Here is a 19,571-nt window from a genome sequence, read left to right as displayed (position 1 = left end):
TATTACCATCATTATTTTCATCTTCCCTATTACCTATCACCTTATCTTCTTTGTTGCTTGTATCTTATGATTGAAATTGTTTAATTTTATGTTGATTGCTTATTTAGTATCCATGACTATCAGTAAGTGCTGCATCAAATGTTTTATGATGAATGTACTTTTACACTGACTATGACAATAATCTATCACTATTGTGGTATGTGCACTGAGAGCTTATGCACCAGAGACAAATTCCTCATGTGTCTAATCACACTGGCCAATAAAGAATTCTATCTGAATAGTCCCCTACGGGTAAAATTGAAGCTTCAGGTAGAACCAGGAATTCTTGCAAAGGGAATTTTACATGAAAATGTATCTAATTATCCCCTCCCACTCCCAAATGTCTGTAAGCAAACCACCAAGCTCAGAGACCACCAAGAACTTCATTCTATGTAAACTGCTTTGAAATGATCAGAAATTTCCACTTGCCCAGGAGGCATCCATATAGTTCTCCTAGGTACATAGCTGCACGAGCCTGTGGGCTATGCCCATTAGAGGTAGTCCTACACGAGAGTTAGAATCAACACAACTATGGAGGCTGAGGCTTTCATGGAAAAAAATAAAGTCCTCCTAGATAAACCTGATGACATTACACCGGACATACAGGACACGGGAGGTGCCGGAGCTCTGCTGGAAGGGGGAGAAGAGGCAACATCTAGAAAACTCAGATCACAAAAATGAACTAGAAAATCTGTTTGATATAAAATGATTGAAATTATTTGAGGATAAAAGTTTATATGCTGACAAAATGTCCCCCGGGACATCAGGATTACTTCCGATCTCCGCTCCTTCCGTGTACAACTGAAGACCCACCTCTTCCAACTATCTGGCCTGGCTCAACCGTAATTTTCTCGTATCCCTCCTGACTGTCTGTTTTTAACATTTTGAATTTGGATTGTACATGGGGTTTTATAATTAGGGTATTTTAATGGTTTTTAATTGTCTATGCAGTGTATCTGTTAACCTCCTCCGAACATGTGTGTCTATGTACTTATGTATGTCATGGATTTATGTAAATGTTATATGTTTTTTACTCCATTGTACGCCGCCCCGAGTCCTATTCGGAAAGGGAGCGGCTAATAAATTTAAATTATTATTATTATTATAAAATACTATTAAGTAGTAACAATCTAATGTATTGATAAATGAAAGTGATGAGAATGGGGGAGAGGGCCATTTCCTGCATAATGTAACTGTCAAAATTTGTAACTTTATCCACTACCCCTTTCCTTGACTATTTTTTTAAAAAACCAATAAAATTTTGTTTAAAAAAAAAAAAAGAGGTAGTCCTAGACTTACAATGGTTCATTTAGTGATCATTCAAAGTTACAACGGTACTGAAAAAGTGACTTATGACCATTTTTCACACTAATGACCTTTGAAGCATCCCCATGGTAATGGGATTTACAGTCAAAGGCTTAGCAACTGACTCACATTTATGACGGTTGCCGTGTCCCAGAGTCATGTGATCTCCTTTTGCAACCTTCTGACAAGCAAAGTCAACGAGGAAGCCAGGTTCACTTAAGAACTATGCGATTAATTTAACAACTGCAGTGATTCACTTAAGAAATGAGGTGAGAAAAGTCGCAAAATGGACCAAATTCATTTAACAAATTTCTCACTTAACAACATAAATTTTGGGCTCAACTGTGGTCGTAAGTTGAGGACTACCCGTACTAATGCATTTCTGGGTATTATTGTATATCTACAACTCTAAATAAATGGTTACAAATTCCCCTTTCATCCCACATGTATAATAAAAATATCAAGAGGATTTGAATCTCGCCTTTGCATTGCATTGTGGGTGGATGCCAATTTACTGTAGTTGGGATTTGTAGAAATAAGCTTTACTAGAAACTTCCCCTTCCCACCCCTGGCTATTTAATTGGCTTCTTCTTTTTAAAAAAATTTCTCAGCCAACAGGAATGAAGCCATTTTATTGCTGCTGCTTGTATTACTTATGTGATCTTTCCATTCATTTTAGTGTTTTGAACTGAATGCTTTACTTCATGTGCTGTGCTCCTCCTAAGTTAAATTGATTTTTAAAATGATTTAAATATTGCTTTCTTTCTTGAGAGGGTGAATATTTTTAATTGCTTGACACTTAGCAAAAAATATCAGATGACAATAAAGTTGCAATCTGAGGATTCCTGGGAAAAAGACTCCAGGATCTCAATTATTTTCTGGTATGTCTGCAGAGAAGAAAATCACCAAGGATCTCCTGCAAACCTCACTGTTATGGGGATGAAAAGCTTGACTGGATCTGCTAGAAAGGGAGAACAATGGATCAAAAACACAAGGTAGAAGAGGAGGACTAGGAAGCTCTGGCAGCAACAACAACAAAAATGCAATGCATTTGTCACCTCCTCATGTGACCTGCCCCCATGCTCCCCCGTCCCCCCATGCATGTATGCATGATCTCCATGACTCCCCATACCCCCATGCATTTGTGTACAACCCCCATACATGTGCCCTGCCTCCACATGCGCATGTGTCTCCCACATGCAGCCTCCCCGTGCATGCATGGAAGGGACCCGAAAACCAGCTGGCCAGTGGGATGCGTGCGCGCATGCGTGGTGGAACTGAGCTGGGGTGACAGCTTGTGTGTCACCTGTGGCATGTGTGCAATAGGTTCTCCATCACAGACCTATGATGTGTGCTTGTAAGACACTTTGCCTGTTTAGCAGAAGGTGGCCATTCATGCTACTCATAATTACTGTACCACACCTGAAGCAATAACTTGTATTGTTACAGCTGTAAGAAGCTGTAACATCTCTGTCCATATTATTCTGACGAGAACCACGACTGTAACTCATACCTGACTCTCTTTTGCTGATTCTTTAAAGTCGCATGGTTTGCACAGAGTGTGCAAATTTTCTGCTTCTAAAATAGCTTTGTCAGTAAATTTCTATGATAGCACGTTAGTCATACCTGAGCTGCTTCCCTTTGGAATATGAACAAAGAAGAAAGAGTGCGAGAGAGAAAAGACGATTCTAATCACTCAGATTATGTTATGTTGCTCTACTTTGCACATGATTTCTTTGTTTCCACATGTTTAGCTGCCGTATCTTAGCTAGGGGACAAGGACAATGCTCTATAGAGTACTCACGACTTTTAATCGCAAAGAAAAAGAAAAGACTGCCATTCAAAAGATTAAAAAAGGGGAAAAAAAACCCTTTTGCTTTTCAGTTTCATAAGTATTTTCCCTCCCTCTGTGGTACATCCTTGTAGATAACACAGCGGTTCAAAGTAGTCCTTCTCTACATAACCCTACTCGACAAATGTGTGACGGTTCCTGAGAGCCTCTTTTTGGTTTTGACAGCAACTTGAGTAGGGTGATAGTTACAAGTAGCTGTGATAGGTCACAGACAGCTTTGACAGCTTGGCACACGTAATGATGTGAAGCAGTTCCTTTGGCCTAACAGATGCTGTTCCGCTATTCCCTTTGATCACTACATGGCTGCTTAAGAGGTCCTGCTGATGTAAGTGTGTCATTTTCATTAAAGAAGCTGATGATTTCTGATATCAAGTGACTACCTCTGGGACTGAAGGAGCAGCCTGCGTTCCACAGGAAGAAGGCGTGTCCTTCGGGCATGTGATAGACATAATACAGAATTCCCTCTACCCTGTTTCTGATGGAATGTTTATGTTGAAAAAGAGAAGGGATTAGCAAAATACAACCTCGTTGGGAGAGCGTGAAGGTTCTCTTGAAGTTAGCCTAACAAATAAACATACCAGAAAGTATTCTCTGCGGAAGGCCAGATTTCTCTTTTCCACATTTTGTGGAGCTTACAGTAGATTGAAAGATGCAAATTAATCACATAGACCTGGCTTGGGATCAGATCACATTTGGTTTCACATTTGAATAGACTTTTCTTAGCATAACAGACGTTTTACTTCTTGAGTTCCATGAAAGGTAGAAAGCTGATATATGCCCACTGATACTGCAATGGCTAAAGCGAAGAGGGAAGCATCTAGATTGAGAAATATAAAGTAAAGTGACACTTTGCTCAGTTGCTCAGACACTTGGTGTATCTTAACCAAGTTCAACTATTTTTTTTCCTTCCAGCAGCAGATCCAAGGCATGAGAATCAGATCTTGTGTTTAAAAAGGGATTCCCTTGCCATCGCACTATGCAGTTGTATAGGAACCCGAAGAACTGTCTGAGAAGCCTGGAGTCATAAATGTTTCATTCGCTGTTCAATAGATGGTTGTGCTAAAAAAAACCTATCAAAGGAAGACTAAACCTCTAAGCAAATCACCTCCATTGTCTACAGATGGACATTATCAAGGGTTAAAGCTCCTTATTTCTTTTTTCTTTCTTTTTCATTTTGTAAAGCTTCCCAGAATTATCTGGCAGAAGACATCGAAACAAGAAAGGAAAGGAGGAAGGAGGAAAGGAGGGAGGGAGGGAGGAAAGGAAGGAAGGAAACGTCACCAAGTACTGATCCAAAGAGGGAGGGAGGGAGGGAGGGAGGAAAGAAAGAAGGCCAGGAAATCAAAATAGGTGTAAATCAGCTTTGAGAAAAATCTTTAGAGGGATTTTTGTTTTGTTCTGTTCTGAAGAGTACCTTTCCCTTGCTGCTTTAGAAATTCTATCAGATTCCACAGGGTTGCTAAGTGGTACAAAAGCTTAAGCTTAAGCAATGACAAAACCTTCTGAAAGTACTGATAGTAGAGAATATTTGGAACTCTGGATTGAATTGTGGTGGTCCTTGGTGCTCTCTGAGCTTGGTGTTTTGCTTGAGGTTACTTAGTTTAGTCATGAAACATCTGTAAGAAAATCACTAAGCCCAAAGAGCACCAAGGATCTTACTTTCTGTAAATGCACTGAATTGAATCCACCTGGTCTCCTATGTCCCAAAGCTGTCTCACAAGAGGATCTGCATTCATTTATTCTCTCCCTCCACCCAACTCTGAGATTTGATTGAGTTGAGAGAACACGACTGGCCTTTGGCCATCTACTAAACTTTGTGATCTAGGTGGAGTCTTGACCCTAGGTCTTCCAGCTCAAATTATAGCTTCTAACTCTATATTGGGCATTTGGATTCCAAGGTAGATTAAAAGGCAAAGTGTTAGAAAAAAAACACTCCTCTCTTCCTGGAGTGGAAAAAACCAGCATATAGCAATACCCATTCGAATTTTCAGGCCTTTTCTTTCATAAGTTGGATCCAGTTCATGAAGAATGTTGCACATGTGAGGCTGTCTTTTCCTCTTGTTGAAAAAACCCTTCTTAAGTATTAGAAGGAAAAGTAGTAACTTCCCAGGCGAAATGCTGTCATTCTGACCAATGACCCTGACTTGTTTTTTTGGCCAGATTAGTCATCCACCTAGCCTGATATGTGTTGTTTTTCCTGCTTTGACATTTTCTGGCAATTTCTTTATTTGTGATCCCAGAGCAAGTTTCCCCTTTCATTCTTGAGTCTGTTTGTTGGGTGTAAGTGTGTATAATGGTACCTTCCGCTTGTACTCAAGATCATTCATACAATTGATTTGTGGTCCAAAGAGAGGGAGAGAGAGAGAGATGGAGAGAGAGAAAATGTTTTAAAAAGGAAGGGGAAGATTATGTCTTCTACGAAGAAGGAATCACGAAGATGAATCTGAAGGGGGTGTGAGCATTGGGAAAGTTTTATGGGCCTCAAATTAAAATATTGGGGAGAGCATGTGGAAGAAAACCCCAAAAATAATAATTTTATTTATTATTTATTTATAACATTTATATAGCTTCTCGTGTTATAAACGTGACCCTGGAGAGTGTACCATAAAACAGAGCAATTAAAAATAAAACTTGAAACAACTAAATGATTGACACATACATTTAGAACTCCAGCATGTTTTTTATGCCATGGTTCCAGAAATGACAAAAATCTAGTTTTGTTGTCCTGATGGGAAATTTCATAATTGGCGCTCTAAAAGTGGAAATCAACATATGAAAACACAAAAACAAACGTAAGCTTCAAGCTGTTAATATCTACAGCTTTCTTTAATTTTTAGAGATTATTTTATGTAACATTTCACAAGCTTTTAATCAACTTTTTAAAAATAAAAATATCAAAACAATAATTCATCATGCACTCATACAAATAATTAAGTTCACAAATAAAGGTAACACTTTAATTAAGGGGGGGGGGGGGGAAGAAATCAAGTAGGAAAAAAAACCTCAAGCCCTGGAGATTATAAACGTAAAAGAGGAAACTAACTATGGTAAATATTTTAATTCTTCTTCTTTGTTTCTTTGAGAAGAAAGTATGCCAATTACTATTAGAAATGAAATGCAGCTGTATAGCAATCATTTAATACTAAACAGCAAATACCGGTATTAAGTTGCTAAATTCACATGCATGTCAAATATTGTCAGAACCCTAATTCTGACCCAAAGATGTTTTTTTCTCTTTTCTTCAAAAGGCAATTGAACTTTGTTTTTTGCTTGAATACTTTGTTTCTATCAATATTCAGTTATAATCAGTTCCTAGAACTCTTCACCTAAGATAAACTTCTCTGATTTGCTTCCTTCTAGTATGACCAAGTTGGCTGAGTTGATGGAAATTGCTGCAGTCTAATATATCTGGAGGAGATTTGGAACGACAGCTCTAGATTATCTGTTAATCTGGAACCATTATTGCATTAAAAAAAAATCTTCCATTTAACCATGCCCATTTCTCCGCCACCATATGGACAAATCCTGCAATTTTCTTGGCAAGATTTGCAGAAGTGGTTTGTTTTTGCCTTTTTGAGTGAGAAAAGGTGACCCAGTTGGTTTTGTGCCTAAACCAGGACTAGAACTCATGGTCTCTCAGTTTGTAGCATGATGCCTTAAACACTACGTCACTACTACAGGTAGTTGTTAACTTAATAATTTAGTGACCATTTGAAATTACAATGGCACTAGAAAAGGGGACTTATGACCATTTTTCACACAACCGTTGCAGCATCCCCACGGTCATCTGATCAAAATCCAGATGTTTATCAACTGACTCATATTGATGATGGTTGTAGTGTCCCGGGGTCATGTGATCACCTTTTGCAACCTTCTGACAAGCAAAGTGAATGGGGAAGCCAGATTCACTTAACAACTATATTACTAACTTAACAACTGCAGTGATTCACTTAACAAATGTGTAGTCAGAAAGGTTGTAAAATGAGGCCAAACTCATTCAACTGTCTGATTTAGCAACAGGAATTTTGGGCTCAGTTATGCTGTAAGTAGAGTATCGGCACCAGGGGTGGGATCCTGCCTGTTTAACAACCGGTTGGCTTACTTCACTCGCATGTGTATGCACAGTTTAGAGAAGATTTACCTTCTGGATTACTGCTTGGGAAGGAAAACAGCTGAGGCGTGGCAATCCACTCTGCCGCATGACTCAGCTGAGAAGGTAAAGGTAGGTAAAGCACAGGGGTGGGTCGGCGGGCCCACTTGCTAGATTCCAGCTGATCTTCGGAGGTACTGGTTCACCCGAACCAGTCTGAACAGGTAGAATCCTTACCCCGACCTGTACTTTCAATACCCCAGATCCTTTAAAGTCAATGAGACTCTTCACTGGGAGGAATATGCATTTCACTAGATCAAGGTTTCAACAAACCTGGATTATGCAACCTTCTGTTCATACAGAAGAAGACAAAGTCTTCTAAATTGCTTCCATACTGTGAAGCACATAAACACTTACAGCTTCAGCTATAGGTAGAATGTTCAGGAAAAAAGGAATTTCCCTTTGGAATGCTATTTTCACCCAATGGGTATAAAGAGACTTTTTAAACATTTAGATCTAGCATCTAACACCGTTCATTTCCTAACTTCATTCTGCAAAAAAAAAGTCTGAATGGAATAATTAATCATTCTAATGTCTTCTTCCTCAAAGTTGAATATGCCAAGTAAAACATATAATGTCTGATACAGATGAATAACTGTGACATAATAAATAGCTCTTTAAAACATAGGGATGTATTTAATATTTCAGCCCAGTTATAATATAGCTTGCTGCATTGTTTGTACTTCTTGGAGATAAAAAGAGAATCAGATTAAGTATAATGTTCATGCATGTATTGAATGTTATGCTTGATGATTTTGTAAGTTTTCTTTGTCTTTCCCCATGTTAATGTTAACATGGAGTAACCGATAAGCTGATTGGAAAGTTTAGGCCATCCGGATGAATCCTTTTAATCTGGGATATTGGTATAGGTTGTTTTTTGGACCATTTTCTCCTCTACTCCAATGAATGTATGAATATAGTTTTGAGGTTAAAAAAAGCAATTGATATACATATTTAATAACTACAACATTAAATATGATTTTTTGGCCCTGCACCTCTTATTTCCTTATCCTAGTACTACATTTTGAGATACATCTTAAAACTTGCAATCAGAAGACCATTCAGAAAGTTTCCTGCTCAGAGACCCAACAGAGTGGTGATTCTGATTGCTGGCAGATAAACTGCTTCTGGAGGTTTAGATTCAGATAGCAAGTTGGAGTTCCTGGCACCAGCCCCATCCATCTACCTGGAAGCTTTCTGGACAATTATTTAGAAAACACAGGAATTGTCTCTGGCTCTGTCAGGGATTCATATTGCTAGCAGGTTATTTGAAACTTCTGAGATTGCTACCACTGTTCATTTATCTAGTCATTTCTTGCTCCTCCCTACGCCCTATAGGGAAAACTGAGAACAGCCTTCTGAGTTATGTTTACAGTGGATCCCTAGACATGTATAACACACACACACACACACACACACACACACACCAAAGTAATCCTTCCAGGAGTTCTTTCTCAGATAAGTGAATATCTGATTCCAAGCATTAGACTGTGCATTTAGCATGATTTGTTTAATCAACCTTTAATAAATACACCATATGGTAATTCAGAAACTATGGCTTTACAAACCATTATGATCTGATTCATAAACCATACAAAGTCCAAACTAAACAAACTATATTATGGTTCAGTTTAATGGTCCCTAACCTATGGCCTGTGTTTCATAAGCACGCTGCAGGCCATTCCTGGGGTAGTGGAAGATAACACAATCTTAGCTCATGTATTGCTTATGCATCATGAGCAACATTACATTATTATTCACACTGCAGTTTGCTTTACAAATACCCCAGCATAATATAATATTCTTTGAACTGTAGCCTGTTGTGAGCAAGCATACTGAATTATTACAACATGGCTATATTTTTTTTATGATAATGTTACGTGGTTCACAGAGTCTTTAGAAATGTTCTGTAGAAATGGCTTAGTATAAAATGTGACTCATTTCTGGCCTCTGCAACCTCTGGTTCCAATTTTTTGACAGCATCACATGATGTAGCAGGAAAAGACTCCTAAAATAGGAACATAGGAAATTGCTTTAGACCATTAGTTCATGCAATGTAACTGCATTGACAGCTGCTCTCCAGAATTTGGTTTATGTTGTAGGAATGACACCACATGGGTTTTTTTAGTGACTGCTTTTTTTTTGCAGGGTGCGTGTGTAACCATGAGGACCTCTTCGCAATCATTAAAAAATGTTTAGTAGCAGAACAGTTAGCATTTTTTAAAGGTCTGAATTCAAATACAAGATTTTTTAAAGATCTGAATTATAAATGGTATAATATAGCATAGATCCCTACCTTTGTCACTGGTTTTTATTTTACGGACCTACCTTGTGGCACTAAGGGTGGCTAAACGTCGATATTATGCCACTCTTATTGCGTCCACAGAAAACCGCCCTGCCGCCCTGTTTCGGGTGACCCGCTCCCTCCTTTCACAGAGGCCGCGGGAAGCCCCTTTGCAGGGTAGGGCAGAGGAATTTGGGGAATATCTGCAGGACAAAATCGCTCAGATCCGGAGTGAATGGGTCTCCTTTAGTGATCTAGGGGAGACACCGGTGGCGAGTTTTGAGGTACCTCTCTGGGAGGAGTTTGACTCTGTTGCCGCCGAGGATTTGGACAGGTTACGCGGGCGACTGCAGGCCACCACATGTTTATTGGACCCGTGTCCCTCCTGGCTTGTACTGGCAGCCTGGGAGGTTACACGAGACTGGCTCCTGGGACTGGTGAACGCCTCGCTGAGGGAGGGGTTCCTACCAGCCGCCTTGAAAGAGGCGGTGGTGAGGCCCCTACTTAAGAGGCCTTCTCTGGACCCAGCAGAGTTAGCCAATTATCGTCCTGTCTCCAACCTTCCCTTTCTAGCGAAGGTTGTTGAGAGTGTGGTGGCACAACAGTTCCCTCGACACCTGGAGGAAACTGTTTATCTAGACCCGCGCCAGTCCGGTTTCCGGGCTGGTCACAGCACTGAGACGGCTTTGGTCGCGCTGGTGGATGATCTCTGGAGGGCGAAAGATGGGGGTTTTTCCTCCATCCTAGTCCTGCTAGATCTCTCAGCGGCTTTCGATACCATCGACCATGGTATCTTATTGCGTCGGCTGGAGGGGATGGGGGTGAGGGGCACCGTATTGGGGTGGTTCTCCTCCTTCCTCTCTGGTCGGTCGCAATGTGTGTTGACAGGGGAGCAGAGGTCGACCCTGAGGCCGCTCACGTGCGGAGTGCCACAGGGGTCGGTCCTCTCACCTCTCCTGTTCAACACATACATGAAACCGCTGGGCGAGATCATTCGAGGTTTCGGGGTTGAGTGTCATCTGTATGCAGATGACACTCAGCTATACTTCTCTACCCTGAACCACCCCAACGAAGCCGTCAAGGTGATGTCCCGGTGTCTGGAAGCCGTCCGGGGCTGGATGGGTGACAACAGACTCAAGCTCAACCCTTCCAAGACGGAGTGGCTGTGGCTACCGGCACCCCGCTTTAGCCAGTGTGTTCCATCTCTGGCCATTGGGGGGGAACAATTGCCCCCGGTGGATAGGGCGCGCAATTTGGGTGTCCTCCTAGATTCCCGGCTGATGCTGGATGATCATGTGACAGCCGTGGCTAGGGGGGCGTTCCACCAGGTCCGCCTGGTGCGCCAATTGCGCCCCCTACTAGAGCGGGACGCCCTTCGCACAGTCACTCAGGCCCTGGTGACTTCCCATCTTGATTACTGCAATGCTCTCTACATGGGGCTCCCCTTGAGATGCACCCGTAGGCTCCAGCTGGTTCAGAATGCAGCCGTGCGGGCAATTATTGGGAGTACTAGGTACTCCCATGTAACACCGTTCCTGCGCGAGCTGCACTGGCTGCCTGTGGCTTTTCGGGTGCGTTTCAAGGTGTTGATTGTCATCTTTAAAGCGCTCCATGGCTCGGGACCTAGTTATCTGCGGGATCGCATCCTACCCCATACATCACTGCGACCAATCCGCTCTCACAGAGAGGGACTCCTCCGGGTACCTTCCGCTAAGCAATGCGGGCGGGCGGTGCCCAGGAGTAGGGCCTTCTCTGTGATGGGCCCAACCCTCTGGAACGATCTCCCCCCCGATATTAGAACCACCGTTGATCTCCGCTCCTTCCGTAAGAAACTCAAGACCCACCTGTTCCGACTAGCCGGCCTGGCCCATTTATAATCATAAGTAACATCTATTACTGACCTTCCTGGATGGCTTTTTAAATTTTAAATTTTGGGGTTTTAAATTGGTTTTAGATTGTTTTTAACTATTAATTAGTTTGGGCTAATATACAGACTGTATGTTTACGTTGTTTGTCTGGGTTTTCGTGTTGTGCTTTGTTGTTTTTATATAGGCGATGTCTGTACACCGCTCCGAGTCCCTGCGGGGAGAGGGGGCGGTTTATAAATTTAATAAACTCAAACTTTAATAATAAACTCAACATACCAAATCATTGATTGATGTTTGATTGATTTTGATTTGATTGATTAAAATGGCAACAAGTTGGTGTCAACATTTAGTAACTACATAGATTTTCTCCAGAGATTGTTCATAAGGTAAAGGTAAAGATTTCCCTCGCACATATGTGCTAGTCGTTCTCGACTCTAGGGGGTGGTGTTCATCTCTGTTTCAAAGCCGAAGAGCCAATGCTGGTAAAGACGTCTTCGTGGTCATGTGGCCAGCATAACTAAACACCGAAGGCACACGGGACATTGTTACCTTCCCACCAAAGGTGGTTCCTATTTTTCTACTTGCATTTTTATGCACTTTCTAACTGCTAGGTTGGCAGAAGCTGGGAAAAGTAACAGGAGCTCACTCCGTTATGCGACACTAGGGATTCGAACCGCCAAACTGCTAACCTTTCTGATCGACAAGCTCAGTGCTTAGCCACTGAGCCACCACATACCAAACCAAATAGATTTTCTCCAGAAATTGTCCATAGACAGTGATACTTACCCTTAATTCAGATTTTTGCATTTTTGCCTTGTTTTTTTTAAAGCAGCAATCTCTTCTTAACCAAGGCATACTTCTTAATCTGCCAAAAGTTACAAATTAAAGAGGCCTGTCTTACAAATACGAACTGCGTGGTTTGCTTACATTGAAGAGCTCAGTAATTGTTCTTGTGAGCTAGGAATTTGGAGAGAACAGCAAGGGAAGCCTCCGTTTAAGCATGGTGTGATCTCATTTGTAATCCAGAGTTTACTTGGACTTACAATGGAAGAATGGATTTTGAAGACGGTGGAAGTGGCAGAAATGGCAATGTTGATTTGTTCGATCAGGGGTAAAAGACTGGAACACTTTATCATAGACTGGAATACTTTGATGAACTTTTTGCTGAAAGTGGAAAATGAATGAAATGGTGATTTTTTTGATTTGCTGATTAAAAGGCTTTAATATGTGTACAACATGATGTACTCATCGAGAGGAAGGAGGAATATTAAATTGGTTTGTAGCTATGGTAAAGAATATTAGAAGTAATTATTTTATATATATATATTTTCTTCGTACTACCTTCCACATTTTTTCTTAACTATCCCTTGTATATGTTTTTATTTTTTATCTTTTATTCATGTAAAAATCTTCTGTAAAAATTAGATATGCAACCAGAATTTATGATAGTTATGACAATTATGAAAGGTGAGCTGCATAATCCACAGACACAATATTTATCTCTGATAGAGGAAAATATTTGTAATTCAGGGTTGAAATGAGGAGACCTTGGTTCTGTCTGAGCTTGGTTGTTTTCTTGTAGATGTTTCATTATGCAAACTAGGTAACATCATCAATGCCTAGTAGGGAGTTCCCCATTCCTTATCTGTTGTTGGTCTTCATATACATCTGACTTCTTCCCAGGAACCGAGGATGTTGTAATGTATCTACATTATTATTAGGGTTCCTTGCACAGTCAGTCAGAGGTTTACACTGGATTTAGCATGTTTATTCACTTATTGGGTCCTTCCCAAGGACCTGGGATAGGCAGCTGTTAGATATCATCACAGGATGCTACCGGTAGTTGTTTCAAGCAAAGCTGCCTTTTGCATTTGACTGATGGGACTGATTGTGATTTTGTCAGTGTCAATAGTGTTCAAATGGTGCTTCAGATGATTTGAGATAGCACCCTAATTGCACCCTAATAAAATGCCTATTATTATGGGTGCTAACTTTTCTTTCTTTTGCTACAGTTGTTCTAGTTCTATTATTACCCTGCTTAACATTGGATGAGGAGGACTATGTAGCTCTCTATATGCTGATACAATTCCATGGTTGCTAATTACTACCAAGTTGGATTGTTGCAAACTATTTCCTCCCCAACAATTAATTTTTTGGTAGCATTTATAGGTCCTTATTGCGCCAAAAGGTCTAAACAGTAATGATTCATTGTCTCTGTTCTAGTGACTACTGGCAAGGGCTTAGTTACCAGATGGAAGGCCCCTAGCTCAATCAATTAAAATATGGCATAAAAGCTATTACATCTTTCTTCCTTCAATGAATTTATTTTATTTCCTAGAAAGAGAAAATATAAGGGGTAGTGGGGCAGTCAACACAAGTAAGTTATCACCTCACATCTTGACTGTAAGGGCCCATAAGTAGGATAGTATCCTTGCACATAAAAGCAGTCAATGTTTTAAGGTCCATCAATATCAATCAATCAAAATTTATTTATGGTTTAAGAACAAACATGTTGATCAGTGTGAGAAAACTAGGTAAGTTGGAACTACTTGAGTCATATACATCCAAGTTTCAAAACTCAGCTCCTCTCCTGGTTTTGGTCAAGTGTGCTTTGCTGCCAAGAATCAAAAGTCAAGGGAATAAGAACTTATCTTCCGATCTAAAATGTCTAATTGATGACTGGCATTGCTTGATTGATCAAAGCTTGCAACGGTCTGATACAAAGGCACCAGGAAGATATTGCCAGGAATCAAATCAGCAACACATTTCTCCTTCTGAGAACTCTAATCCAGCTTCTCCTTCTTCAACTGCTTTATAATAAATCAGCCCCAGAACATTGGTCTACTTACTCAAATGTGTTGCTACTCTGTCCAGCAGTTCTGATCTCAGAACTCTGTCTCAGGATTTTTGTCACTTCTGCCATCTTTTTAATTAAAAATGTTAGGGACTTACCTTCAGGCTATCTGCATACCACATTATTGGCAGAGTTTACTGGGACTTTTGCAATATATAATATTATTGTAATGACATCACCTAAAGCTTTGGAGAGAATGTTTTACCATGTATCTTGTATCCATGTGTTTTCTACTCTTGAATATCGCTTCTCGGCCTTTTGGCTAAGATCAAGTGTAGTATAAATAGTAATAATTATTCATGTTTTAGTGATATCAGAAAAACAATTTTAAAGTAATCAGAATGGCCATTTCAATATTTATTGAAATTCTGGAAATAAAAATCCATTAGTGTTGAGAAAATTCCTGGCAAGGACTGACATGAGACAACATGAACTTCACAGATACATTCAGAGAACAAGTAACCAACTGCACAGTTTAAAGAGTTGCATGGATTCAAATGCCAGGTTGCTGCAGAACATAATGGTAATACAAATATTCAGACACTACAGTTGTCTGATTACAAACACTGAAACAACAATAAGAAACCAGCCAAAGCCAAAAACTTTGCATTTTAGTCTGCTTTTACTAATATGTAATGGATAAAGCAATTGTAAGTTAACTGTCTTGTTACAAAATGGTTAACAATTAACATTTATTTTGCAAACTTGGGCAATCAGATGAATTCCTGGAATCTCAGATGTTGGCTAATGTGTGTGATAATTGTATGTGATTATTTGTCCAATAATCATTCTTGGCTCTTAATATCCACATGAATGATCTGGTTGTGTCTACTGAAAATTGTGCTCTGTGAGTGGTTTTCAGCTTTAAAATGACACCTGCCATGGTGTTTCAACCAAAAAGTTAAGGATTTTACAAGATACCCATGTAAAAAGTCTGAATTAAATAATTTTCCAATTAGCCTTAAATACCACAGATGATTATTTGAATTTTTAAAGCAACATTCTTGTTTTTATAGAAAATATAAAGTGAACTATCAACATAAGTTCCTTAAGATAGAGCTGTTAGTAGTTGCCACTGGAGAATCATGGGAGAATTCCAGAGTATTGGGCTTCATCAATTTTTTTAGCTTCACATCCCCACTATAATGGCATGTACAAGAATTCTAGACTCGTTCTAGAGAAATTAGAAAATAATTGTCAATACTATTTCAAACATATTAACATATGCCTGGCATCGAAGATGGAGATATTTAAAACATTCGATAAGGTGAACACATTTGACTTTTCGGTACCAAGTTTAAATAAAATTTATTTCATATACCGTGGGCCTAGATACTAAGAGCTATGTTGTATGCAGACAATAGCTTGGCTTACTTCGTGAAACTTCTGACTTTGCTTTCTCTTTTAACAGTAGATTCTCAATTTTATCTTGAAGCCCCTTTCACCATATTATAAATTTCTAATTTTGCATGAATACCCATTCACATCTGTAAAGTGAACTGAGTGAGCTGGGACTTAACTATTAGGCTGCTACTTTGATTTCTACTTCTACTGATGTTGCCTCCCAGTAGGACTGAATTATCCATGTTATTAATAGCAGGTAATTGTAGAAATAAGATAGGAGTAATTATTTGTAGTCAAAGAAATATCTTTTTATATAAGCAACTATGATTTATCCTTTGTCTCTTCTGTCCCCTCTCCATTAAAAGTCTGGCATTTAAAAACAACCAAATTCACATGGTGATAAAGTAGTCTAATGCTAATACTACAGACATAAGTGTTGTCTTTGGTATACAATGTCCACTGCTTTAAAAAATGTCCAGAATAAGAGTGCACCTTTCTCTGTTCACATAAAACAAAGAGAAGTGCTAATCACAAAATTTACAATAGATTTTAAATAAACAACATTTAGGATTATGAAAATGTATAAACATTTAATCAAAAACCTGATTTTAAACTGAAGAGTCCCTAGAATGTCCCTGAACTATGAACTATGAGTTGAAGACATGCTGTAATAAACATATATATTTGGTTTCTTTATTCTGCCTATATTTTTATATAAAGATGAAACTGAGGAACAATAAATTAGCATCACAATTGTCTACAATGAAAATGGTGTTATACAATATAAATAAACTATTTAAAAGCCAGTAATCTTCATGAAACCAAATGGACAAATAAACAAGGCTTGTGGATTAAAAGTTTGATACAATTTCTACAAATGATTGTACAGCCAATAACCCAAACAGAAAAATAAAGTAATTAACACATACATGAGATTCTCCTTTTGATTTTAGTGTCTCACGACATACAGTAATTAAGTACTGGTAAAACTAGTTACCAATCTAGAAAGCAACATTAAGGAAACCATGGTTTTGCAATATTATCATGGGTTTCCCCCCTCCCCCCAGGACCTCACAAATGTAAACACAATAAATTTTATTTTCTTCAAAACTGTAAAGTATTAATACTTCTACCCTAAGCATATTCAATCCACATTTGTACAGTTACCATTCAAAATTCTGAAATAAGGCAAAGCTTTCATTACGGTGGCAAATTTCATAATACTGATAACTTCATTTTGGATAGAATTATTTGTCCTTCTCTGATATTTGTTCTGCAGTGGACTTTGGCTTTACATAGATTTGGCAGTATCACTCTTCATTTAGCACACCAAAGATTTTTTGCTTTAATTCTTGTTTTTAAAATGTGTTTTTGGTTCCAAAGGATATACAAAAGGGACGCAGATTTTTCAAACTATCACTAATAAGGACCAACTGCTGGATTTCACCAGTTGACCTATTTGTATCAATAGGACTAACTTATTACTTTCAAAACTATTTGACCCCAAAATAAGATAAAGCTGAAAAACTTGGTTTTCTGAACGGATAAGATGAAACAGACAAGAGAATATTGTGGGGATTCTCAGTCATCCAGGTCATAGTTGTTTCAAAAGTATTGTTTTTCCCCCCCAAAAGGCAATTGGGCTGTTTTTTTTTCCTTGAGGAGGAAGAAGAAAACGTTTTGGATAAGAAGCAAAACATTTTCTTCTTCTTCCTCAAGGAAAACACAGTCCAGTTGCCTTTCTCTTTGAGGACAAGAGAATATTACTTGGTGTATTGTGCCTCCTTGCATAAGGGAAGTTCTGGACCTTTCAAAAATACATGAAGAATGTGAGATTAAAAAGGAGACGTAGAGATATGGACAGGCAATCAAAGCAGAATGAAGTGATGATTTTATAGTCCTGTCATAAATGGATAGCTGTTAGGACCAAATTCTGACAAAGGCATGTTAAAACCAAACATTGGTTGGGCCAGCTCAGAAGCCCATGACTAGCTTCTGCACCTAACATCCTTAATCAACTTGTCTCAGAATGTTCTGGGTATTTTAAATTTCTCATAATGTCTCCTATTCATCCCACATAAGTTCACTGAAATTTAATACAGTGCCCCTTCCATTGTCATGAGTTTAGCTTTGAGCCAAGGGCCTACTAAAATAAGAGTCTCAGGAAAACAATCTGAAGATGGTTTCCTTAAATCTGAAAGTGCCTTTATCTGACATTTGTCCTCCCCCCCCATCAGCTCCAATAACTGATTTAATTAGTTAGACTGTGAATTCAGCCTACTGTCTAGTATAGCTATCTAGTCACCTTTAATCCTTTGCTCTGTAGGCCAAGTAGGAAAACCAGGATGCTAGGCCTACAATGGTGATTGCATCTCACCTGAAGACTCCAAAGTTATGTATCCTGCTCTTGAACTGTATGTGCAGATGGTTCATGAAGAACCCTCAACAGAGAGATATGTAGGAAAAGAAAGAAATCACAGTGAAGACAGACAGTGGGATATTAATTGAATTCATTAATCTGAATTCTTTCCAAATCCAGACTGGACTTAAGTGTGACAAGGAAAGAGATGCTACTGCTTGATGTTTTATTTTAGGTTGAGGTTAAATAGTAGCCACAAGCTTATCTGGTACTAAGAGCTTTGAGAAGTGATTCCAGTAATGTTTAATTTGATCCTGGAATTAAAGGCCACCATCAATTGTTTTGGAGCAGCTTTCTCCCAAACTTTGGCCCGTGATCGAGGAGAGATACTGCCTGGCTGAACAACATGAACCCAATGACAAAAGTAACCATAGAAAACATTAAGAATGTCACGCTAATCTTTATGAATAAAATTAGTTTCTCATCATCATAATTCTTCTGGTGTTTGTTATCTGCAGGTCGGACTCACAGACAGACGAAAATCCAGGCTGTATTTATTTGCTTGCTTGTGACACTATTCTGTACGCGTGTGCATGTGTAAGCGTGTGGTTCGCTCCAGAGTTTTGAATATAATGTAGATATAGAGATTCCTTTTGGAAGGAGAAATAAGAATTCAGTCTTTGGAAAGACGACACAGGGAAACTGCAGTGTTGCATCCTTTAGAGGTGTTTTCAGTCCTGCTAACCAGTGAAGGGTTGTAGGGCATGCAGATCCCTTTGATCTGTTAGCTGAATAACACAGATAAAACTTGCTCCTAAATTTATTCATAATGGTAACTGGCAAAGTTTTTTTTTTAAAAATGTATAAGCATTGTTCTTTCCTTTCCATTTTTTTTTTTGCCTTTATTGATATTGATGGTGGTAGCCTTTCCGCTTATAAATCTCCTTTTATTTGAGTGATTAAAGTCCTACACAAGTTCCTTTGGGGAGACTGTTCATTCACAGTTGGCAATGCAAATACCCTGATACATCACTTATTTACTATTAGTATTTGATTATTATAACATTATTATTTTTTTGTTTTGTTTTTGCAAAGTTTCTTTAGACCAAGTTATTTCAACCGGTGTCACTCGGAGAACTTTTAGAGTATTTTTCTTGTCGGAAAAGCAGAAACTGTATCAAAGGCTATAATTTATGCTCTCTTTGCATGCAGCATTTCAATGAGAAGGTTATTACACGGCACATCCCCATTTAGGTGTTTATAGTAAAGGTACTCTTCAGCCTGCATGCTGATTGCCCGGATTTCTGGGAGTCGCAGGAGCAGCTGCCCAAATTTGTCTGTCTGCTGTGGATAGTTGCACATGGTGTAGTCAAGCAAAGCAGCATTCACTTGCTCTTGAACACCTTCTACCAGCTGGAAGTTCTCTAGGTTTTTGACATCTGAATAAAAAAAAAAATTAAAACAAGATTATGATCATGGCATAACCGTGGTTCATTTAGTAACCATTGAAAGTTAC

The 19,571-nt window shown here is 39.1% G+C and overlaps 1 protein-coding gene across 2 annotated transcripts in view; it reads right to left on the bottom strand.

Moving 5' to 3' along the window:
- Positions 1-14,048: 14,048 nt before the first annotated feature.
- The window catches only part of NR5A2 (nuclear receptor subfamily 5 group A member 2), a 122,053-nt gene continuing 116,530 nt past the window's right edge, over positions 14,049-19,571 (bottom strand). For both annotated transcript variants that reach the window (XM_081947706.1, XM_081947705.1), the window contains exon 7: positions 14,049-19,494. In XM_081947706.1, the coding sequence (XP_081803832.1) occupies positions 19,247-19,494 (248 nt within the window). In that variant the 3' untranslated portion in view covers positions 14,049-19,246. The remainder of the gene's footprint in view (positions 19,495-19,571) is intronic.

The sequence above is a fragment of the Natrix helvetica genome, assembly GCF_964273705.1.
Source record: "Natrix helvetica genome assembly, chromosome: 3".
Taxonomy (NCBI): Eukaryota; Metazoa; Chordata; class Lepidosauria; order Squamata; family Natricidae; genus Natrix; species Natrix helvetica.
The sequence above is the reverse complement of the archived record's forward strand: the minus strand, read 5'-3'. Positions and strand labels throughout refer to the sequence as shown.